At 49.6% G+C, this 24,567-nt stretch overlaps 1 protein-coding gene across 4 annotated transcripts in view; it reads left to right on the top strand.

Moving 5' to 3' along the window:
* Positions 1-24,245, top strand: part of CDK12 (cyclin dependent kinase 12) — a 31,583-nt gene extending 7,338 nt beyond the window's left edge. The window contains exons 2-14 of one of the 4 annotated variants that reach the window (XM_056512129.1): positions 249-1,121; positions 4,267-4,443; positions 5,463-5,620; positions 7,409-7,579; positions 8,257-8,446; positions 8,818-8,874; positions 9,349-9,450; positions 11,642-11,719; positions 12,582-12,698; positions 14,452-14,583; positions 16,815-17,029; positions 19,989-20,432; positions 22,592-24,245. In XM_056512129.1, the coding sequence (XP_056368104.1) occupies positions 249-1,121; positions 4,267-4,443; positions 5,463-5,620; positions 7,409-7,579; positions 8,257-8,446; positions 8,818-8,874; positions 9,349-9,450; positions 11,642-11,719; positions 12,582-12,698; positions 14,452-14,583; positions 16,815-17,029; positions 19,989-20,432; positions 22,592-23,193 (3,316 nt within the window). In that variant the 3' untranslated portion in view covers positions 23,194-24,245. The other 3 variants (XM_056512130.1, XM_056512131.1, XM_056512132.1) reach the window with 3 other exon arrangements.
* The last annotated feature ends 322 nt before the right edge of the window (positions 24,246-24,567 follow it).

Genomic DNA, 24,567 nt, shown 5'->3' with positions numbered 1-24,567 from the left:
GGGTGTGTGAGCTGTGATCTCTTTCCCTTGGATCCACCCTTGATCCTTCCCTTCTCTTCCCAGTGTGGCAGCAGGTCTGGCATGGGAAGGGTGGATGGTGATGGTGTAAAACTGCTCCTGATTGACTCAGAAACTCCTTGCAGTCTCCTGCCAGGTGCTGTGAACTCTCTGAGCTGAGCAGCACTGGCTGCAGCTGCTGCTGAGTCGCTCGGAGGGTGAGAGCAGCTCGGTTCCCTTTCTCTCCGCAGGAAATCCGTCAAGTCGCGGAGCCGCAGCCCTGCTTACTCCAGGCACTCATCTCACAGCAAGAAGCAGAGGTCTGGCTCCCGCAGCCGCCATTCCAGCATCTCCCCCAGCAGGCTGCCCCTCAACTCCAGCCTGGGGGCAGAGCTCAGCAGGAAGAAGAAGGAGCGAGCAGCAGCCGCGGCCGCCGCGGCCAAGGTGGACGGCAAGGAGGCCAAAGGCTCCCCTGTTGTCCTGGCTAGGAAGGAGAACAGCTTGGCTGAACTGAAAGAGGCTGGGACAGAGTCTAAAAAGGTCACCAAAACTGTTAAATGTGAGAAAGCTCCGGATACAGACTCGGTTAATTTGCTGTACACAAACACAGAGCCTAAAGCCCCTGCGGAGACAACGAAGTCCAAGGCGGAGGAGAACTCGGAGAGGAAACATCCTGTTCCAGTTAGGGATTCCAAACCCACGGGAACAAAGGACTCGAAGCCTGTAGCAGTGGCAGAGGACCTGGTATCTCCAAAGGAGACAGACACAGCAGAGAAGGAGATTCCACCCCCTCTCCCAGCCATCAAATCCCCCCCTCCACCTCTGCCCAGCAGCACCCCTCCGCCTCCCACGCCGCCGCTGCCGCCGCTGCCTCCGTCCCCCGCCGCCCCGCCTCTGCCTCCAGCCCCTCCTGTGCAGCTCCCTCCTCCAGCCCCAACGCCTTTGCCATCCTCTTCCCACCCAAGGACGTCTACTTTATCCTCTCAGGTGAACTCCCAGTCCTCTGTGCAGGTGGCTACAAAAACCCAAGTGTCTGTGACGGCTGCTATCCCACACCTGAAAACTTCCACCCTGCCTCCGCTTCCGCTCCCCCCTATTTTAGTTGGGGAAGATGACTTGGATAGGTAAGGTCACACCAGAGCATCCCCTTTGCATTTCAGAGCAAAGCCTTGAATAAAGTGGGTTTTTTGGGTTAGTTTTACAGCTGTAACCCTGCAGAGTGGTGCTGGTATAAAGGAGTTACCCAGGGCTGTTCCAGGTTTGTGTGGAGAGTTTTATGAGCTCGTGCAGGTTGTTGCCTCTTATCTCTGTGGGATACAAGAGGTTTGGCTGCTGCTTGGTAAAGGTTTCACATCTCTCCTTGCTCATGGTTATTGCAGGGATGGAATGTGGGGCTGGGATTTTTTGCCTCTCTTTGTGTTGCAGCTGTTTGCACACTTACTTTAAAAATTCAGGTTGTTTAATTCTTTAGAAACTTATACTCAACAGGAAAAATCATAATTCCAATACAGGAACACAAACCAGAGCTTTTTCTGTTCCAGATTCACCAGCCACACAGGCCATGACCATGTGTGAAAACCAGCATTGGTTTAATTTGAGTATTGTCTTAGTTCTTGAGTAATTGATGCAAGCCTTTATTGCTGGAGAAAATAGATATTATTTGCTAGAAAAAGTTTAAAAATTAGTGAAACTGCACCTGGTTCAACTTTATTTCTTCATTTCTGATCAAAACATGCAGGCTTGGCTCTATCCTGTAATTGTAGCTGTGGTTGTGGCTTCTGTGATGAGCTTGTGTGAAAACCCCACTCTGGGGTTTACTTTTAGTGAGGAGAAAGGAGCAGAATATCCAGAATAGAGTGGAGAAGGAAAAAAAAAAAACAACAAAGTATTTGTTTTGTCTCTCCTTTTCTAGCTGTTAATATGTTGCAGTGCTGTTAACTTAAGGTCATCACTGATATTTTTTTTTTACTTGACCTACTTAGCCTGTAGTTCCCTAAAAACTCCTGTATCCTCCCAGCCATCACTAAAGAAGTGCTGGAATTAAGTAAAGCACATTTTTAGTGACCAGTGTGGGATCCCACAGTTCTGACTCAATACAATCACCCTGTGCTGAAGTGTCACACATTCTGAATAATTGCATTTATTCTGATGGATGGTTCTGGTATTGATGGCAATCAGGGAAATGTTCTCACTGCCTCCAACCTAAAAGTGAGGCTGGGTGTGTGTTTGTTGCCCTCCCTGAGCTGTGTGATGGTGTTCAGCAAATATTATTGGTTTGAAATCTCTGTGCTGAGCAGCTTTGAGCTGCTGATTTTCCCAGCCCAAACACCAGGCAAAGCAAATCCTGCTGCAGCATTCCCTCCTTTCCAATCCCAAAAGTTATCCTGCAAATTTTCTATTTTTTCAACCACTCACACCTAGAGCTCTTTTTTTTATTATTATTTTTTTTTTTTAATTTTTTTTATTTTTTTTCACCAGCCAGGTGTGGCTTAGCTCTGTTTTATCCCTGACCTCAGGGCTGGGGTGATGCTGGGGCTCACTAAAAGCCTCTGTGTGACTTTTTCCCAATAAAAGGATGGGAAATCCCTCTTGTTTTGCTGAGTCTGGTGGCAGTTCCATGTGGCCCTGACTGTGCAGAATCTCACCCTTCACCAGCTGCCTTCGTTTTTTTTTTAATGAGCAAAACTCTTTGAGCTGGACTTTTGTCCTTGCTGAGCCTGGGGAAAGTTCCAGCCCCAAACACAGGGTTGGAAATTTGGGCTTTGCAGTGTCCAAGGATAGAACACACCTTGTACAGGTGGAAAATCCTTCACCTCTCCACAATTCCCACTCCTGGAATGATTTTACACCTGGCTGGTTCCACCAGCAGAGGAGGAAAAGCAAATTTAGGAGGGATTGGTGCAGATTTTGTCCCGGTTTGGTGCAGCTTCCTGGGAACACAGCACTCACCTGGCTGCTGAAATTCCTGCTGGGTTTTGGGGTGACACTTGTGCTGGTTTGATTTCCACCCCCTGGTGACCAGCCCAGGTGTCCTGGGGGAACTGAGCTTAGAGGAACCAAGTGCTGCTGTGCAAATAGGGAACTGAGCAGATAAAAGGCAAGAAAATGGGAATTTTTGGTGAAAAAGGCACTGCAGGTTCACTCTCCAGACACAACTTTGCTCTTCCTAATCTGGTCTTACAAAAAAGTTGTTTTTGAGGGGTCAAAGTTGTTTTGAGGGTTTTTTGTCTGAGTTTTTTTGTGGTTTAGTGGTGGATGTGCCAGTGTTCATGGTTTGATTTGGTCTTTTCCAGCCTTAACAATTCCCTGTGATTCTCTGTAGATATTTGATTATTCTGCTCCTAAGGATTTTACTGTCCTTGATGGGAGAGTTTCAGCCCATCCACCTCTCCCATTTCTGGTGTTTTTTTGTCTTCTCCTTCCTTAAGCAGATTTCACAAGAGATTGTCTTGCAGGTTAGGCAGTGTCTTCTAAAATAATTGGGAAAACGACCTACTTCCATCAGTTCATTTATTCTGAAGTGTTAGACCTGATGGTACAAACACCAAACCTGCTCCCTGCCCTAAAAACAGACCTGGGGAGGCTGTTTGGATCTCTTTAATTTTTTTCTTTTCCTGGAGAAGCAGAGATTTGCATGGAGAATTCGTGACTACTCAAATCTAGGAACTCTCCTCACTGAATACATGAAAGAGAAAAGCAGATTCTGCTCGTGCAGCTGCTGCCAGCCTAAACCAAACTCCTGATGCTTGGGAATTAGATGTAAAAAAACCAACTTTTGGTTCCTCAGCAGCATTCAGGAGTTAAAGCCACATCTCAATCCTTGCTAAGAGGTTAAAAGTTTCTTGTTAAAAAAAAAAAAAAAAAAGTTTCTTGAGGAAGGTTTAACTCTAGGTCTGTATTTATAGTGGTCCTCACCAAGTCAAGCACATTTCATGGTGATAAATGGAATAAATAGAGGAAGTGAAGATCAGAAAGTGAGGGCTGGCTGATCCCCTGAGCTGCCTCACAGGAAATTCTGAATTATTGTTACTGATGAGTGCAAATTGAGCAAGTTCTGGTGTGTTCATTTTGTGATGTGTTGCACTCTGACACTTTTCTCTCCTGGTGTATTAGCATTGTGAAGTGAAGCTGGTTTATTTTCTATTTGAATGTGCCAGTTTTAACAGTTAAACCTTGTCAAGCAGAGCTGTTGTCCTGCAGTAACTTTGTTGCTTGTTTAGCTGGCTGTTGAGTCTGACTTTTGTGTTGTATTAACTTTTCGGAGTTTAGTCCAAAAGAGATTCTTCCTCCAAAACCTGTGAAGAAGGACAGAGAGCAGAGACCACGACACTTACTCACGGACCTCCCGCTCCCCCCAGAGCTCCCTGGGGGGGACCCATCTCCTCCTGACTCCCCAGAACCAAAGGCAGCCACACCACCTCAGCAACCCTTCAAAAAGAGACCAAAGTAAGCCTCATTTCTCTTTTTTTAAATTTTTTTTATTATTATTATTTAAATCTTTGAGTCCCTTAACTCCCCAGACTGGTTTGAGAGTTTTTTACATTGAGGGAAGTGAAATGGGGGAGAGACCAAGTTCCTATTTTCTGTATTATGCAGTGTAATGAGTGTTTCCTGTGGGTTATCTCACGTTTGGACTCTCACCTAAAGTACCCCAATAATCTCAGAATTAATGGTAGAATTTGCTGGAGTGTGTCATGTCCAATCTTCAGCCAGAAAAGTTATTTTCTCTTTGATTTAGCCAGAAGAAACATCTGGATGAGCATCTCCTTATAAAAACCTTGTTGCTTTCAAAAGTTGGTTGTTCCAAATGGGAGATTTGGATTTTTCATGCACTTTGTGATTGGAATATTGACCATGGAGCTGTGGCTGCCCCGTCCCTGGCAGTGCCCAAGGCCAGATTGGGATAGTGGAAGGTGTCCCTGCCCATGGCAGGGGTGGCACTGGTTTATATTTCACATCCCTTCCAACCCAAACCATTCTGGGATTCCACAATTCCATGTTCAAGGCATAGAGAACTTCCCTTAATAACAAATTTAACATCCCCTGATGTTTTGTACAGAGTGTTTTAAATAAAAATCAAACATCCAGCATCCTGCAAAATATCCCAGACACTCATTTTTGCCCTGCTAAGAGGTTAAGGGTTTCTTGTCTAGGTCTGTATTTATAGTGATCCTCACCAAGGCAAGCACTTAATTTCATGGTGATAAATGGAATGAATAGAGGAAGTAAAGATCAGAAAGTGAGCTGCCTCACAGGAAATTCTGAATTACTGTTACAAGTTCTGTGTGTATCCTGTGATGATGCCATCCAGGATAATATTTCTGTTCAGCACTACTGGTGGTGGTTGGAATTATACATCAAAAATACTGAACACTCCAATTGTGGGAGTGCAGCTGTGCCTGAGGTTGGGTTTTAGGGATGCACACAGGTGTGTTTTGTGGGCTGGGCACTGAGGTGAGTGACAGGTCTCCTCCCTGGTGCAGAATCTGTTGCCCTCGCTACGGGGAGAGGAGGCAGACGGAGAGCGACTGGGGCAAGCGCTGCGTGGACAAGTTCGACATCATCGGCATCATCGGGGAGGGCACCTACGGGCAGGTCTACAAAGCCAAGGACAAGGACACAGGTGAGCCTGGCTGCAGGTGAACCCACCTCAGGGCTGGGGGGTGCTCAGTCCCTGCCACTGCTGCTCTGCAGGAGCACCCAGCCCTTCCTGAGGGGCAGAAGAGCAGAGATCTGCAGTCTCGAGATTAGTGCTCGGGTCCTGCTCTGCTGGTAATGTCCTGTGCTCTGGGGTGGGGTTTGACACCTGGGCAGAGGGTTTTGGTGATGCCAGCTGAACCCCTGCTCTTTAAATTACAGCAAGATAATTTCCAAGCAGAGCTTGGGAAATTCCAGAGTAAACTTGTGTTCCTCCTTTGTGGTGGAGCAAAATCACAGATATCGTGTGAGATCCTCTGCCCTGGGTGGGGTTTGACACCTGGGCAGAAGGTTTTGGTGATGCCAGCTGAACCCCTGCTTTTTAAATTGTCAGCAAGATAATTTCCAAGCAGAGCTTGGGAAATTCCAGAGTAAACTTGTGTTCCTCCTTTGTGGTGGAGCAAAATCACAGATATGTGTGAGATCCTCTGCCCTGGGTGGGGTTTGACACCTGGTCAGAAGGTTTTGGTGATGCCAGCTGAACCCCTGCTCTTTAAATTGTCAGCAAGATAACTTCCAAACAGAGCTTGGGAAATTCCAGAGTAAACTTGTGTTCCTCCTTTGTGGTGGAGCAAGTTAGGAAAAGCACAAATGTTGTGTGAGAATCCAAACCCAGATGTCGTGTGAGATCCTGTGCCTTGTGTGGGATTTGATACACCTGGTCAGAAGGTTGTGGTGATGCCAGCTGAACCTCTGCTTTTTAAATTGTCACATTTTATTGCAGCAGAGCTTGGGACATTCCAGAGTAAACTTGTGTTCCTCCTTTGTGGTGAAGCAAAATCACAGATGTCGTGTGAAATCCTGTGCCCTGGGTGGGGTTTGACACCTGGTCACAAGATTGTTGTGATCACAGATTTCAGCTGAACACCTGCTTTTTCAATTGTCAGACTTTATTGCAGCAGAGTTTGGGACATTCCAGAGTACTTGTGTTCCCCTTTTGTGGTGGAGCAGGTTAGGAAAATCACAGGTATCATACAAGAATCCTGGCACAGATGTTGTGTGAGATCCTGTGCTCTGGATGGTGTTTGACACCTGGTCAGAAGGTTTTGGTGATGCTAGCTGAACCCCTGCTTTTTAAATTGTTACATTTTATTGCAGCAGAGTTTGGGACATTCCAGGCTAAACTTGTTTTCCTCCTTTGTGGTGGAGCAGGTTAGGAAAAGCACAGATGTCATGTGAGATCCTGTGCTCTGGATGGGGTTTGACACCTGGGCAGAAGATTGTTGTGATCACAGATTTCAGCTGAACACCTGCTTTGTAAAATTGTCAGACTTTATTGCAGCAGAGTTTGGGACATTCCAGGCTAAACTTGTTTTCCTCCTTTGTGGTGGAGCAGGTTAGGAAAATCACAGGTATCATGTAAGAATCCTGGCACAGATGTCATGTGAGATCCTGTGCTCTGGATGGGGTTTGACACCTGGGCAGAAGGTTGTGGTGACCCCAGCTGAACCCCTGGTTTTTAAAATTGTCACATTTTATTGCAGCAGAGTTTGGGACATTCCAGAGTAAACTTGTGCTCTCCCTTTGTGGTGGAGCAGGTTAGAAAACTCTTAGGTGTCGTGTGAGACTCCTAGCAGAGAAATTAAACTAAAACAAGAGAGGGGAAACTAAAGCTGCCTCTGCTGACCCTTGGGGGGCAGTTCCTGTGCTCAGAGCTGCTCCCAGGCTCCTGGGAGTGCAGCTGGGCAGGCTGTGACCCCGCTGTGCCCTGCAGGGGAGCTGGTGGCTCTGAAGAAGGTGCGCCTGGACAATGAGAAGGAAGGGTTCCCCATCACCGCCATCCGCGAGATCAAAATCCTGCGGCAGCTCATCCACCGCAGCGTGGTCAACATGAAGGAGATCGTCACGGACAAACAGGATGCACTGGATTTCAAGAAGGACAAAGGTACACATGTGCTGCAGCCCCTTGGTTTAGTGGAAAACTCAGCTCTGGGCTGGGTTTATTGCTTTGTGTTCCTGGCCTGGCCTCGCCTCAAAGGAGAGATTCCAGTTGGAGTTGATCAAAGGATGGTTGCATTGCTGTAGAGTCACAGGAGAGCAGTCTTTAAAAAAAAAAAAAAAAAAGGCTTTACAGGGTCACTTTAGTGGCAACAAACTAATAGTGTGAAAAGCTCTTTGTCCTCAGTCACTGTGGAAAAAGAGTTTTAGCTTCCCACTGGTTCTTGTTTGGGACTTTCCCTTCCAGGAGAGAGAAGGGAGCAACCCAAACACAGTGCAAACCATGCATGGCAGTGATTCTTAAATAAATTGTGTTGTAAGAAAATAACCAAAGCATGGAGGTGAACGTGGCCAGAGCTTCAGAGGAATTTATTTGGAGTGGATATTTAATTTCAGATGTCAGGTTGGTGGGGCTACTTTGTTGTTTGGAGGCTTTTTTTACCCTTTGAGGGTAAAGGACACCCAGTAAGCCCAAAACAGCACAGGACTGTTAAAAAAAACCCCACAATTCCAGCAGAATTGTGCACAATAAAATCTCTCTCAACAATTCAATCTCCTTTCATTCCTCCTGTTTTTTTGTGTCTCTCCTGTTGTTTTTAACCATTTCTCTGTTTCTTATCCCAGGTGCCTTTTACCTTGTGTTTGAGTACATGGACCATGACCTAATGGGGCTGCTAGAATCTGGCTTGGTACATTTCTCAGAGGACCATATCAAGTCTTTCATGAAACAGTTAATGGAGGGTCTGGATTACTGTCACAAAAAGAATTTCCTTCATCGAGACATCAAGTGCTCCAACATCTTACTGAACAACAGGTAACCTGGGAGTGAGTGAATCCACCTGCAGATCTCTCCAAGCTCTTTTCCCTAAAAAAATTCTCTGGGGCATTGGCCTGTTGGGAAGGGTTTGTGATAGATGACACTGAATTATTTGTGGGTTTTGGTTTTTAACTTTGTAATTCTTTGAAGCATTCAGTCAGAAGTGGAAAATTCATCTTGCCATATCCAGCAATAATTCCTGCAAATGTGGCTTTGTGAGGTTTTTCTGCTCCAGGGATGGTTTCCTCACTCTTTCACTGGGATTTAAGTAGGAGTTTGGTTCTGATGGGTGCCTGACAGCTCAATGCATTCCATAATTCTGTGATTTGACTGTGATTTAAACCAGAGGCTGTTTTTTTGTCTTTCAGTGGGCAGATCAAACTTGCAGATTTTGGGCTTGCCCGACTCTACAGCTCAGAGGAGAGGTGAGGATGGGGAGAGGATTTATCTGGGTGGGATGAGCTTCTTTCCTCTTAATATCCACATCATCCCTCACTTGGAAGTCCTGAGAAATTATTTTCAGTGATATCCAGCTCCAGCTGTTGGACAAATACACTCCTGGCTGGTGTTAATAACTTTTCATTAGAAAAGCAGCTCAGAAGGAGCCAAAACTTCTTCTCTGCTTGCCTTTGACCTGTCCTGGAGTGGGTTTTGCTCCAAAATCAGTCAGCACTCAGTGATGGCAGCTTGCAGACAGTCAGGGATTTTCAGTCTTGGGTACCTATAGCAAATCCTGATTCCTGTAAAATCCTGCAAAATCTGTGAAAACTGAGAAAGTGCAGACACTTGAAACCCCCCTAGTTTCACCAACAGCTGGGAAGTAAAAAGGAGCAGTTTTTCAGGGTTTTGTGGTTTTTGGGATGAGTTTTTATTTGTGTGTTTTTTTTTTTGCTTTGCAGCCGTCCCTACACCAACAAAGTGATCACGTTGTGGTACCGACCCCCAGAACTGCTGCTCGGGGAGGAGCGTTACACCCCTGCCATCGACGTGTGGAGCTGTGGGTGAGTCCTGCTGGCCCCTCCTCAGCATTCCTGGGGCAGCTGCTCCTTCATCTGGGCCATTCCCACTGCTGGAGCTGCCCCAGTGTCCTGGTGTCAAGGACAGGTGTCTGCCAGTAAAGGCAGGAGCTCCTCTTTGAAATGGAGAATGTAAACCCCCTCCATCTAAATTATTGTAATTTTGAAATTAAGGGGCTCTCAGGCAAAGATATGGAATTAGGAATACCAGTTAAAATTAAAATAGAAATGCAGTATTCCAAAGAACAATCCCAAACCCTGCCAGAGCCAGAATCCAAGCTGACACCCGTCAGTCAGTCAGGGTGTTGGCACAGTCCCATTCAATGGTGGCTGCATCCTCCTGCAGTGGCAGATGTGGTTCAGCTGGAGCAGTGCTCCTGGAGAAGGTGCAGTTTCCTCTGAAGCTCCAGGGATGATGTGGAAGGCTCTGGCTTTCCTCTGGAATCCAGTGGAAAGATGAAACTTGCTGTCCAAAATCTCAGATTTTATCTGGGTAGGAAATGCTTGGCTCCTCCCCTGGCTGGAGCATCTCCCAGTGGGATGATGGAATTTTATCAGTCATGCCCTGGGACTCACTGGCCATGAACAGGAGATATCTCCTGGAGGGAGGATGGGCTGTGGGAAGATAAAGATGATTGCCCAGCTGGTTTAAAGATGACCCATTAACAGGAGATATCCCCAAAGATAAGGATCACTGCTCACCTGGTTTAACACCTGACCCATTAACAGGAGATATCTCCACAGAGATAAGGATCACTGCTCACCTGGCCCATTAACAGGAGATATCTCCTGGAGGGAGGGTGGATCATGGAAAAGATAAAGGTGATGCCCCAGCTGGTTTAAATGGCCCATTAGCAGATAATATGTGTCAGGAGATAAGGAATCACAGGCCCACCTTGTTTAACAGCTTGTGACAGAATTCACATTTCTGGGCACATCAACCCAACACACCCAGCCACTTCTGTCCCAGGAATACTTTACAGTGCTTTGCTCTGAGGGACAGGTGTGTGTCCCCTCATTAAAACCACTCAGTAAATCTCCTAGAATGTGGTTTTCCGTGGTCGTGAAATGAGAAGTGGTAAAAAATCAAATTTTCACTATTTAAAATGCAAACCAGCTTGATATTGGTGTCCCCTTGAGATCAAGAGGGGTGACACAGCCCTGGAGAGGTGACACATTTGCCCTGTGCTGCTCACTCCTTCAGTGCATTTTTTGGAGAATTTTTCTCTAAATTCTTTAATTTGCTGTTTACCACTAATTTTTTTTTTTTTTTTCGGCTACAACATTTTTTAAGTAGAGATTTCATGTTTCAGGAAATTTCAGTAGTACAGGAAGCCTGGAGTCTGGGCAGTTCAGCTACAAAAATGGAACATTTTCCTAAGTTACTCAGAAGGAGAAACTGGAGAATTCAGCAGTGAAACTGAGGCTGGATTCCCCAGAGCATGCACATCCCTCTGGGATGTTCCTTCAGCAGAGTTTATAACACAAGGAGAGGTTGGGAAAACCAGTAATTAATTATAATTACTGACTTGTGAGGCTCAGTTCCTGTTCCAGGTGCATGGGGTTACTCCCATTCCAGCCAGGTGCCAGGCATGGATTCTGGTGGATAAGGAGAGATGTTGAGGGCTCAGAGATTTTTTTTTTTCCCTCCTCTCTCTCTTTTTTCCCCTCCTCTTTTTTTTTTCCCTCCTCTCTGTCTTTTTTTTTTTTCCCTCCTCTCTGTCTTTTTTTTTTTTTCCCTCCTCTCTGTCTTTTTTTTTCCCCTCCTCTCTTTTTTTTTTTTCCTCCTCAGCAATACAAGAGCTCTGTGTGCCCAAACCCATCTCCTCTGCTGGCCCTGACAGCCCCAGGCAGCAGAGGGAAGTTAAAAACCCAAAGAAAAGCTGAAGCTGGAGGAAACAGCTCTGAGCTCTTTTCTCTTGTCACGCTGACACCTCCTCCTTTCCCTACAAAGAGTTAACGTGGCAGGGGCTTCCTGCACAGAGCAGCCACTTGCAGGAGGTGGTTCCCAGGAGCCCAGGGCTGGGCACTGCATACACACAGGTCACTTTGTCACTACAAGCCCTGATGCAAATCACCCTCCTCAGGCAAAGCCGCTCCCCAGCACGAGCGCTGCGTGTTCAGACGCTCATCCCCAGGGTTTGGTGTCGTGACCTCCTGCTTTTCCTCCTTCCAGCTGTATCCTCGGGGAACTGTTTACAAAGAAGCCTATTTTTCAAGCCAATCTGGAACTGGCTCAGCTTGAATTAATCAGGTAAAGCTTTGCACACGCATGTCTGTGAGGGGAGGTGCTGCAGGAGCTGCTCGTGCACACAGGCAGCGAGTTAGGAGGGCTCTTGTTCTTTAACCTGCCAGGAATGCAAATGGGAATGGCCAGGTGTCCACACCTACCTCAGGTGTGTAGTTGTTGATTTAAGTAAACCTTTGAGTCCAAAAATCATGAACCTGAGTTGCTTCTCACACTGGAAGTTTGAATCCTGGAATGGTTTGGGTTGGGAGGGACCTTAAATCCCACCCAGTGCCACCCCACTGTCCCATGTGCAATGCACAGGACCTGTGCCCAAACACAGACACAGGGGTCAGCACAGAGAAACCCAAATATTCCCAAAGTGCAAGGAGAGAATGGAATTTCCTCTGCAAGTGGAATCCAGGTGTGGGCACCCACAGAACCATGGAATGGTTTGGGTTGGGAGGTACCTTAAATCCCATCCAGTGCCACCCCTGACATGACAGAGACACCTCCCACTGTCCCAGGGTGCTCCAAGCCCTGACTAACCTGGCCTTGGACATTTCCAGAGTGGTCACAGCTTCTCTGGTCAACCTTTGCCAGAGCCTCACCACCCTTATTGAAAAAAACTAAAATTCAGTGAGTTTGGAAAGCTTAAAGAAACATTAAGGCTTTAAAATCTATAGTAAGAAAAATAAAATGTCATTATTTTGAGTGATTTATAAACTCCAGCTCAGCATTTTCCTCTTCCTGATACCCCCTTTTCCAACACCTCACCTGAGCTGTGCCCAGCCCTGGGTTATTCCTGCATAGGGAGGTGTTTTCCCTGGGCTTGGTGGCTGCTGCTGGCTGAGTTCCAGCTGCCTGACTGTGCTTCCCTGCTCCCCAGCCGGCTCTGTGGGAGCCCCTGCCCAGCAGTGTGGCCAGATGTCATCAAGCTGCCCTACTTCAACACTATGAAGCCCAAGAAGCAATACCGGCGGCGCCTGCGGGAGGAGTTCTCCTTGTGAGTGGGCTGGGGTCTGTCCCCTCTGCAAACCCCTCATCAACCCCAGAGGGGTTCCTGGGGCTGGGGTCTGTCCCCTCTGCAAACCCCTCATCTGCCCCAGAGGGGTTCCTGGGGCTGGGGTCTGTCCCATCTGCAAACCCCTCATCAACCCCAGAGGGGTTCCTGGGGCTGGGGTCTGTCCCCTCTGCAAACCCCTCATCAACCCCAGAGGGGTTCCTGGGGCTGGGGTCTGTCCCCTCTGCAAACCCCTTATCCCCCTCCAGAGGGGTTCCTGGGGCTGGGGTCTGTCCCCTCTGCAAACCCCTCTTCTGCCCCAGAGGGTCTCCTGGGGCTGAGCTGCGGCTCCCCTGTTCCCTCTGCAAGCCCCTCATCAGCTCCAGAGGGGTTCCTGGGGCTGGGGTCTGTCCCCTCTCCAAACCCCTTATGCCCCTCCAGAGAGGTTGCTGGGGCTCCCCTATTCCCTCTCCAAACCCCTCATCTGCCCCAGAGGGGTTCATGAGACTGGGCTGGGCTCCCTGTCCCCTCTGCAAGCCCCTCATCAACCCCAGAGGGGTTCCTGGGGCTGGGGTCCCTGATCCTTCTGCAAACCCCTCATCAGCCCCAGAGGGATTCCTGAGGCTGGGCTGGGCTGGGCTCCTGTCCCATCTGCAAACCCTTCTTCTGCCCCAGAGGGGTTTCTGGGGCTAAGCTGGGGTCCCTGTCCCCTCTGCAAGCCCCTCATCTGCCCCAGAGGGATTCCTGAGGCTGAGGTCCCTGTCCCCTCTCCAAACCCCTTATCCCCCTCCAGAGAGGTTGCTGGGGCTCCCCTGTTCCCTCTGCAAACCCCTCTTCTGCCCCAGAGGGGTTCGTGGGGCTGGGCTGGGGTCTGTCCCCTCTGAAAACCCCTCATCAACCCCAGAGGGGTTCCTGGGGCTGGGGTCTGTCCCCTCTGCAAACCCCTCATCTGCCCCAGAGGGGATCCTGGGGCTGGGCTGGGATTGGGAATCCTTGTCCCCTCTGCAAACCCCTCATCCCCCTCCAGAGAGGTTCCCTGGGGCTGGGCTCCCTGTCCCCTCTCCAAACACTTTTCTCCCTTGAGAGAGTTTCCTGGGGCTGCAGTGAGAACCCTCCTGGAAGTGTGGAACTTCAGGGTGCTGGGCTCTAAGTCACAAGAAGAATACAGAGACAATGCCCAAGAATTTTTATTTTTGTCTCACATTTATTATTATATTTTAGAAACTCTAAAACCTTTCACTATATGAGATTATACACTTTTATTTCAACTACACATTCATGACTTTAATTTCATCACTCAAATTTGGGAGCCTTTTCCAAGGCCTTAAATCAAAAGCAGTGTTCTTCCAGGGGTCAGTGTTAGAAAGCACAGAAAGTTCAGAACTCTCTGTGTTCTGGGCTGTGAGATAATCTTGTGGGAGTTGTGGCTTCTCATAAATTGTAGAATACAGAGTGGGAATATCATGGAATATCCTCAGCTGAAAGGGACTCACAGGGAGCATCCAGTGCAGCTCAGACACCCCAAAACTCCCACCCTGTCCAAACCCTCCTGGAGCTCTGGCAGCTTTGGGGCTGTCCCCATTCCCTGGGGAGAGTGTTCAGTGCCTGAGCACCCTCTGGGATAAAAACCTTTCCCAAAGGAAAAACCTCCCAGGGATCTCAGGAGCAGTGAACTCTGGCTGTGTGGATTTGTCTTGAGGTGTCCTCACTCTGAGATTTTCCATGAGCTCACCCACATTTCCCACTGTCCCCACAGCATCCCCTCGTCTGCCCTGGACCTGCTGGACCACATGCTGACCCTGGACCCTGGCAAACGCTGCACAGCAGAGCAGGCCCTGCACAGTGACTTCCTGAAGGACGTTGACCTCAGCAAAATGGCACCTCCAGAGTAAGTCCCAGCTTAAATCCCCCCAGCATGAGCTTTGGGAGGGAGACAAGGTGGTTTTTTCAGTCAAAATTGTCATTTCTGGGTTTTTCTCTCAGCTCTTCCCTTGTGTTTGGCTGTGTGGTTGGGCAAATGGCTTTTCTTTTCTGCCTGATGCCCAGTTTAATGTTTCAGAGATGCTCTAAAGCTCTGCTCTGGATGTGCAGGAGTAGATGCAGCACAACCCTGGCTCTGCCATGGAGACCTGCTAGGCCTCATAAGGCTGTGTGTTAATTAACTGCAGGGGTTGAGCAGTGTCACTCAATTTTCTCCATTCCAACCAAGCAGATAAAACTGACTGGTTTGTGTGAAAAATGCAGCCAGAGCTTCTGAGATCCCTGTTAGCTTCAGTGTTCCTCAAGGGCTTTTCCTGATGCTCCCAAACTCCTGGTTTTGTGTGCCCTGCAGTGAGTTCCCAGCACATTCAGGGATGAATCCCAGTGCAGAGTAAATGATTTTTACACTGGCTCTAGGCTCTGCCCCTCCTGTGACAGTCTGGCTGCTGTCAGGGCTGATGGAATCCCAGGATGGTTGGCTTGGAAGGGACCTTAAAACTCACCAGTCCCACCCCTGCCGTGGGTAGGGACATCTTTCACCATCCCAGCTTGCTCCAGACTGCCTTGGACCCTTCCCAGCTTCTCTGGGTATCCCATTCCACCCCTTCTGCACCCTCACAGGGAGGAATTTCTTCCCAAAATCCCTTCCTACATCCATTTCTCCATCTGTAAAAGTGGAGCAACATCAGCTGGATCTACAAAGTTGCATCCTGCAATGGTTTGGGTGGGAAGGGACCTTAAATCCCATCCAGTGCCACCCCTGCCATGGGCAGGGACCCCTCCCACAGTTGGGAAGGATGAGGAATTGACAGGAAGATCTTACAGATATATATGTGTAACAGAAAGATTTTTGAATGTAAAATTTGAAGAAGATACAGAGATGATAGTAAGTTTTGATGTAGAAAAAAGAATTGCTGAGCCAGTTTTACTGGGTAACTAAGAAAGCAAAGGGCAAGTGAGTTGGAAGGGACTTTTATGACTTAAAGGATAAATTTACTTTAAACAAAAGATGTTTTTACTAAGTAAAAGGATATTTACAAACAAAAATGCTATGTTGCAAGTAGAGAAAAGATTTTCGAGTTTTCTACTGCAAGAAAACTGAAAGACAACTTTTAGCTTAAACTTTTAACGTACTAATTTTGTGGTTGGAAAATTCTAATATGAATATGGTAATGTTAGTAGTTATGTGTCCTGGACTGAAGGACAGGTGTCTGCCAATAAAGGCAGGAGATTCTCTTTGAAATGGAGAATGTAAACCGTGTCCCTCCAAATTATTATTGTAATTTTGAAATTAAGGGGCTCTCAGACAAAGATATGGGAATTAGGAATAACAGTTAAAATTAAAATAGAAATACAGTATTCCAAAGAACAATCCCAAACCCTGCCAGAGTCAGAATCCAAGCTGACACCCGTCAGTCAGTCAGGGTGTTGGCACAGTCCCATTCAATGGTGGCTGCATCCTCCTGCAGTGGCAGATGTGGTTCAGCTGGAGCAGTGCTCCTGGAGAAGGTGCAGTTTCCTCTGAAGGTGCAGGGATGATGTGGGAAGGTCTGGTTTTCCTCTGGAATCCAGTGGAAAGATGAAACTTGCTGTTCCAAATCTCAGTTTTTATCTGGGTAGGAAATGTTTGGCTCCTGCTCTGGCTGGAGCATCTCCCAGTGGGATGATGGAATTTTATCAGTCATGCCCTGGGACTCACTGGCCATGAACAGGAGATATCTCCTGGAGGGAGGATGGGCTGTGGGAAGATAAAGATGATTGCCCAGCTGGTTTTTAACACCTGACCCATTAACAGGAGATATCCCCACAGAGATAAGGATCACTGCTCACCTGGTTTAACACCTGGCCCATTAACAGGAGATATCTCCTGGATAAAAGATGGGCTGTGGAGAAGATAAAGATGATGCCCCAGCTGCTTTTAAAGATGACCATTAACAGCAGATATCTCCTCAGGGAGGATGGGCTGTGGAACAGATAAAGATGATTGCCCAGCTGGTTTAAAGACGCCCATTAGCAGATAATATGTGCCAGGGAGATAAGGAATCACTGCCCCACCCGTCTTCAACAGCTGATGATAAATACACACTTCTGGCCACACCACACCTTGGTTTCCCTGCCATGTTTTGCTCTCTCTTGCAGCCTCCCCCACTGGCAGGATTGCCACGAGCTGTGGAGCAAGAAGCGGCGGCGGCAGCGGCAGAGCGGGGTGGCCGTGGAGGAGCCTCCGCTGTCAAAAGTTTCTCGCAAAGAAACTACCTCTGTTACAAGCACAGACACTGTGAAAAACAACAGCAGTCCTGTGCCCCCCCAGCCTGCCCAGCTGAAAGCAGAGCCTGGTGCTGCAGATGCAGTAGGTCAGTGCTCACCTGGGGCTGGAAGAGGTTCCCAGTGTGTTCCCTCTCTGGGTGTGGGAGGTTTGTGGCTGGTTTTTAAGCCAGTCTGGTTCTTTCACCTCTAATTCTGTAGAAAGGGCATTCCAGGCTCTTCCTGTCCTCATTTCTTTTATTTTTTTTTTTTTTTCTCCTCTCTCTGCTGTGAAGAAGCAGAAGGTTCTGTCTGGTCTTCAGAAGTCAGTGATGAGCTGACTGTGAATTTGTTCTGAGCTGTGTTATTAGTTCTAAAAGAGGCTGAATGATGAAAGGAGTCGTTGAGTCACTTGAGCCAGTGGAGGAACAAATCATAGGAATCATAGGCTGCAAGGTGGAGCCAGGTTCAGGGTGTGCAAATGACCTGAAGTTTGATCTTGTTGATAAATTATATGAGGGTTAGGTGTGCGAAGTGTCAGGCTGGTGAGTAAAAATGTACATTATTGCAGTTTGCTGTAGAAAAGGTCATCCAGAGTGGCAGCACCTGGACTTGTGCACTGTTCCAAGCAGTGATCAACCCCCTCTGTGTCCAGAAAATAGTTGGAGGGGAGGAATGTGGATTTACACAAAGCTGCCCTGATTGTTTTGTAGAAGCCTTACAAAAACCCAGATATGGGCTGAGGCTTCCTTTGTGTCCAATGCTGTGCTGACAAGTAACAAGGAAGACAGTTCTTGCTCCAGGGAATGCACAATCCATGTGTTCAGTGAAACATGGCAGATGGACAAAAGGTGGTGCTTGGATTAACAAACAGCTGGGGAAAGAATGTCCCACTCTCTCTTGCCTACCAGCAAGAGAAGCTCCATTTTGAGCTGCTGAAACCGAACCCTTGCACCCTTAATCCCAAAAAGTTCCAGCATTGCTGGCAGCGTGAAGGGACACCCTTGTCACTTGTCATTGGGCTGTGAAGGGAGGTGGTGCCACTCCCAGGATGTATTTTAGGATAACCTGGATCCTGGCAGGTCAGGACAGAGTCCTGTGATCCCAGGCCAGCTCCCAGCAAGGAATTGCCTTCTGCTTGACCTAATTCCTTGTGCTGTGTCAGGGAACACGCCCTTCCTCCACCCCCAGGAGCAGCTCAGCCCCATCCTGGGAAACCTTCCTGGTGCAGGAGGCAGAGATTTGGGTCTGTGGGATCTCAGGGGGGTGGCCAGGCTGTGACTGCCCTGCTGTGGGCTCAGGGCTTCCATTTCCCCTCTCCCCCCACAGCATAGCCTGGTATCCTTGGGGTGCCCTCACTTCCCAAACCTGGGAATGGGGTGGTGTGAGCTGATTCTGAGCAGCAGCCACATGTACAGTGGGTTTGGGGAGGTTTTGGGCAGTGCACAGCTCTGTGTGTGCAGTGGGTTTGGGGAGGTTTTGGGGCAGTGCAGCTCCTCTGTGGGTGCAGTGTGTGTGCAGTGGGTTTTGGGGAGGTTTTGGGAGATTTTGGGAATTGCAGCTCCTCTGTGGGTGCAGTGTGTGTGCAGTGGGATTGGGGAGGTTTTGGGGAGGTTTTGGGGCAGTGCACAGCTCTGTGGGTGCAGTGTGTGTGCAGTGAGTTTGGGGAGGTTTTGGGCAGTGCACAGCTCTGTGGGTGCAATGAGTTTGGGGAGGTTTTGGGCAGTGCACAGCTCTGTGGGTGCAGTGGGTGTGCAGTTGGTTTGGGGAGGTTTTGGGCAGTGCACAGCTCTGTGGGTGCAGTGTATGTGCAGTGAGTTTGGGGAGGTTTTGGGGAGGTTTTGGGCAGTGCACAGCTCTGTGGGTGCAATGAGTTTGGGGAGGTTTTGGGCAGTGCACAGCTCTGTGGGTGCAGTGGGTGTGCAGTGAGTTTGGGGAGGTTTTGGGGAGGTTTTGGGCAGTGCACAGCTCTGTGGGTGCAGTGTGTGTGTGCAGTGGATTTGGGGAGGTTTTGGGCAGTGCACAGCTCTGTGGGTGCAGTGTGTGTGTGCAGTGGGTTTGGGGAGGTTTTGGGGAGGTTTTGGGCAGCCCACAGCTCTGTGGGTGCAGTGTGTGTGCAGTACCACGGGGTGCTGCTGCCGTGCCATGAGAGCAGGGGCTGGGGGAGCACTGGTACTGCATCCCAAAATCCTCCTCACAGAGCATCCCTGCTTCACCCAGCCTGGGGACACAGACATGGGGTGCTCAAGGGCTGTGGGATGTGGAGAAGGGGCATTCAATGCTGGATCATGGCTGTGGGATGTGGGCAGCAGGTGTTGCTGGCTGTGGGACATGGAGAAGGGATGCTCCTTGCTGTCAGATGTGGATCATGGCTCTGGGATGTGGAGAAGGGTGTTCCTGGCTATGGGATGTGAAGAAGGGGTGTTTATTGCTATGGGATGTAGATTATGGCTCTGGGATGTGGAGGTGAGGTGTTCATTGCTGAGTGGTGTGGATCATGGCTGTGGGACGTGGGGAAGGGCTGTGCATTGCTCTGGGACGTGGGGAAGGGCTGTGCATTACCCTGGGACGTGGGGAAGGGCTGTGCATTGCCCTGGGACGTGGGGAAGGGCTGTGCATTGCCCTGGGACGTGGGGAAGGGCTGTGCATTGCCCTGGGACGTGGGGAAGGGCTGTGCATTGCCCTGGGACGTGGGGAAGGGCTGTGCATTGCTCTGGGACGTGGGGAAGGGCTGTGCATTGCCCTGGGACGTGGGGAAGGGCTGTGCATTGCCCTGGGACGTGGGGAAGGGCTGTGCATTGCCCTGGGACGTGGGGAGGGGCTGTGCATTGCTCTGGGGTGCAGGGAAGGGCTGTGCATTGCCCTGGGACGTGGGGAAGGGCTGTGCATTGCTCGGTTACATGGGGAAGGGCTGTGCATTGCTCTGGGGTGCAGGGAAGGGCTGTGCATTGCCCTGGGACGTGGGGAGGGGCTGTGCATTGCTCTGGGGTGCAGGGAAGAACTGTTCACTGTGCAGCACCAAGCTCCCAAACCTCACCTCCCCTCTGTTGCTCCCCGTGTGTCCCGCAGGCCTGGGCGACATCACGCAGCAGCTGAACCAGAGCGAGCTGGCCGTGCTGCTGAACCTGCTGCAGAGCCAGACCGACCTGAGCGTGCCACAGATGGCCCAGCTGCTCAATGTCCACTCCAACCCCGAGATGCAGCAGCAGCTGGAGGCTCTCAACCAGTCCATCACAGCCCTGACCGAGGCCACGGCGCAGCAGCAGCAGCAGCACGAGCCGGCGGCCGAGGAAGCCGCGGAGGAGCCGCCTGCTGTGGAGGTGATGGAGGAGCAGCAGACTCCAGAGGCAGCCAGCGCTCAGGGAGACATGCAGAACGTGCTGGCAGTTCTGCTGAGTCAGCTGATGAAGAGCCAGGAGCCTGGGATCACCCTGGAGGAGAGCAACGGGGAGAAGAGCAACGAGCAGCGGGCGCCCAGGAAAACCCCGACGAGGCATCCCGAGGAGAGCACAGGTAAAGAGATGGAGCAGCACAGCTGACTGGGAGCAGGGAGAGCATCCCAGAGAGTGCTGCTGCTTGAGCTGCAGCCAGGAATAATGAGAGCTTGGAGTGTTGGGAGACAAGGCAGCAGGGGAGTGGATGGGAGGAGGGAAGGGGGTAGGATGTGAAGAGAAAAGAGCTTCACCCTCTCTGCGGTAAGTGCTGGACTGCTCAGGAGGTTGGACAGCTGCAAACAGCCCAAACAGGCAAAAAAAGCCCTAAAATCCACAGTGCTCCACGTGAGTGGGCCAGTGAAGGTGAATTGGAGGTTTTGGGGTTTGGCCAAAATTGCAAGGGAAGTTTGTAGGGTCAGTTCTTCCTCAACGCGCCCCCCCCCCAGCAATCAGTTTGCACATCCAGGGAGTTTTTTTGCACAGGGTGCTGCTGCATCTCTGCATTTTTTTCCCTCCCTGCCCTCTTAAAAAATTTTTAGAAAATTAAAATAAACCTGCAGAGATGATTTTAAAGAGCTGAAATAGTGGTGAGTGCTGAAGGGAGGGATAGTGGCAGCTGTGTAGGTAAAACCTGAGCATCCACAAGTGCCTGGTTCTACCTGGAGCTGATTAGGAGCCCTAAAAACTCAGCAGCTCCTGAAGCTGAACCAAACCACTGCTTCTTATAGCAAGACTTAAAAAAACCCCCTGCTTGTGTCAGTGAGCTCTCGGATTTCCTTTCCAAAGGTGAGTGTAAATGTCTCCATGTCTTTTTTTTTTGTTTCTGTTGATTTTTTGAATTTATTAGCAACAGCCTGTGACGACCTCACCAAATTGTAGAAGCGCCTCCTGAGTTTGTCTCAGACTCTCCGGGGAGCCTGTTTTGGCCCGATCCCACCTCCTGCAATGTAGCTGAACGTGCTGTGTTCTCGTGCCTTCAACACCCGCCCACCACGAGCCAGTTGTGATCGTGCTTTTTTTTTTTATTTTATTTTATTTTTTTTTTCCCCTCCTCCTTTTTTTTTTTTTTTTTTTAATTTTTTTTTGTTGTTGTTGCCCTAGTCCTGGAAGATAACTAGGTTACTGTAGAGCAGATGGAATTCGATGCCGTTGTTCTCTGTTGATAATTCTTTGGAATGATTTGCTGTCCCCCCCAGATCAGCTTGGCTTTACAAATTTTACCTGAAGATTGTTTTGGGTTTTTTTTTTGTTGGTTTTATTATTTTTTTTTCCGTTGTTGTTTTATTTTTCTGGATTTCAATACAATCTAGTTTTCAAAGTGGACTGACGGATACGGGTGGAGGGGTGGTCCTGGAAGACTACTGGTTTTCACAATAAAGTTTGACCTTTTTAATAACCAGTTTTGCCAATGTTTTGAGGATCTGATTCCAACAAGGTGTCCGTGGGCTCTGCCATCGCCAGTAATTCCTTCCCCCGTGGGCGAGGGAGAGGAGGCAGCTCAGGTGTGTTGCTCCAGAGGAGGCAGGGCTGGTCTGGGGAGTGGAGCAGGTGCTGTCCCCTCCCTGCCGTGCTGGTGTCACCTGCAGTGGTGGCACTGCCCCAGGGGAGGCTCCGTGCTCTGCTCCCTCTCCCACCTCCCTGTTCGAGCAGGGGCCTGACCGAGCTTTGTTCTTCCAGGAGGGAAACAAACCCTGATTTGGGATGAAATCAGGGGTGAAGGGGCGGGGGGGGGGAGAATCAGAAGGTTTTTCTCGTGCTCTCTGTTCGCTCGTGTAAATATTCAGGGGATGAGTTGTGGACTCTGGGGGTGGCTGGGAGGGGGCACTGGGTGCCATGGGGACACTCGGGAGGTGGCACTGTGTGCTGGGCTCGGCTCTGTGTGTGTCCGTCCCACCCTGGAGCCGGGGCCGGGCGCTGCCGCGTCCCTGTGCCCCGGGGGGAGCCCCGGCTGCCGTGTGGCTCCACATCTGCCTCCTGCAGGGCTCAGCCTCTGATCCGGGAGCAGCAATTCCCTGCTCGGGTGCCCAGGTGTTAGGACAGCTGTTACCGGCGCGTTGGGTGCGCGGGGCCGGGGCGAAAGCGTTAATGAACATTGTTAATGAACCTCCCAGCCAGCGCTCCAACTCTCTCCCTCCGCCTCCTCCCAGACCCGGCCTCGGCAGGGATGGGTTTTGATTTGCTTAGAAATGTCTTTGTGTGTGTTTGAAACGCTGTTTAAAAGAAGTCACCCTTCCACAGCGTGTCCTCCTGGCATTGTCCCAGCAGAGAAGAGACCCCCCGAGCCCCCCGGACCGCCGCCCGCAGGGGATGTGTCCAGCGCAGCGCAGGAGCTGAGCCCGGCCGTGACGGCCGCGCTGCTGCAGCTCCTGTCCCAGCCCGAGCCCGGCGCCGCGGACTTCAGCCAGCCCGGCAGGACTTACAGCAGCGACAGCTCCGAGGGCGGCTTCGGCCCCGAGGAGCTCAACCCCAGCCAGACTCTGCTGGAACCTCCTGCGCAAGCCTTGGGGAAAAGCAGGACCTTCATGGGCTCCGTGAGCCACCTCGGGGAGAGCAGCGGCTACCAGGGCACGGGCTCGCTGCAGTTCCCGGGGGACCAGGACCTGCGCTTCGCCAGAGGCCCCGGCAGCGTCCAGCAAACCTTCAGCAAGCCCGAGGGCAGCAACAACAACATCCTGCTCCACCCCGAGGCCAAAGTGCAGAGTTACGGCGAGTTGGGGGCAGGAGCAGGGACAGCTCCCGGCTGGGCTGCCCCAAACCCGGCGCCGCCTTCCTACGGGAAATTCCGAGGGCCTGGCCGAGTGCCTCCGCGGGGAGGGCGGGGCAGGGGGGTTCCCTACTGACATTCCTGGGGATCCCCCCTTGCCTCTCCTCCTTTAGCCACAGGACTTGATTGTTTTTTTTTTTTTTTTTAATTTTTTTTTTAATTTTTTTTTTTTTTTTGGCCAGAGCAAGGTCTCGTCCGCATTTCAGCTGCTGCAGAGCTCCCTGAGCATCCCTCCCTCACCCGTGCTTGGTTAGTGACAAAAATAATCCCAACCCTGCAGCAAACTGAGCCAGGAGGTGGGGGGGGGGATTGATGGATTGATGAAAAAGTAGGAATGGAAGGAAGAAGAAATTTTTAAAATGTTCTTTCCCCAAACTGAGCACTGGAGTTTGCCGGTGGGTCAGGGAGGGCTGGGGGGAGGCTGCTTCCCAAAGCGTTTGTTTTTTTTTTTTTTTTTTTGTTGTTGTTGTCTTGTTTGTTTTCCCCATTTCCTTAAGGAAAAAATAAATGAAAAGGGGAATTTATTGATGCAGAGGCACCTGGATGAGTTATCCCAGCAGTGGGGACCTGCAATGTGACACTGGCTGTGTTCAATTTATCCAATGTTGCTTCCTTTCCATAAAGCATCCAATTTTCCCTCTGCTCCCCTGTGACAGCAGCCTTATACATTGATTTTTGGGAAGGGTCTCTGGGTGTTGCATCCCTCCTGCTGTGACTTGGCAGTAGGAATTGTCTTTTTCCTTTTTTTGTCTTATTTTTTAATTTTTTTTTTTTTTTTAAGAGCCAAGGAGAACACCTCCCTGAAAAAAAAACAGGGATTTCTGTCATTTGTAACTTCCAGAACACTTCAAGAATTTAAAAAAAGGAAACAAAAATTCCCAACATCTGGTGGGATTTGCCACCAGATGGGAGTGATTTGTCCCCAGAATCCTGAGCTGGTGCTGCCTAGGTCGGTCACATCTCAGCCCTCTGAGGTTTTCCAGGTGTTCTGTGTCATTTCCATGAGCATATTTCTATTTTTGTTGTTGTCAAGGAAGTATTTACGATGGATTTTCTCCTCCCACAGACCCTTGAGCTGTTCATTTCAATGAGACTTAAAAAGAGATGAATAAAACAAAGGTACCTATTTATCAGCTTTTTTTTTTTTTTTTCCCTTAGTAGGCCTTTCCTATGGAAAACATTTAATTTTAGAGCCACAGTTCTGGAGTTGTTAAAGGGGAGGGGAATTTTGGGTTGGGCTGAGAGACCTTCTTGCTACTAACAGGATTTAATTTCTTTTTTTATACAGAGAGATAAATTTAAATAAATGCACCTGAATAGGTGATGCTTCTCCACCTGGGGAGATCCTGCCTTACCCAGCTTTGCCGTGGGAGGAAGGAAGGGAGAGAAATTAAATATATAGATCTATTTTTTATTTTTATTTGCTGGTGATGTGCAGGGACTGCTGGTT

The sequence above is a fragment of the Oenanthe melanoleuca genome, chromosome 27 (assembly GCF_029582105.1).
Source record: "Oenanthe melanoleuca isolate GR-GAL-2019-014 chromosome 27, OMel1.0, whole genome shotgun sequence".
Lineage (NCBI taxonomy): Eukaryota > Metazoa > Chordata > Aves > Passeriformes > Muscicapidae > Oenanthe > Oenanthe melanoleuca.
The sequence above is the reverse complement of the archived record's forward strand: the minus strand, read 5'-3'. Positions and strand labels throughout refer to the sequence as shown.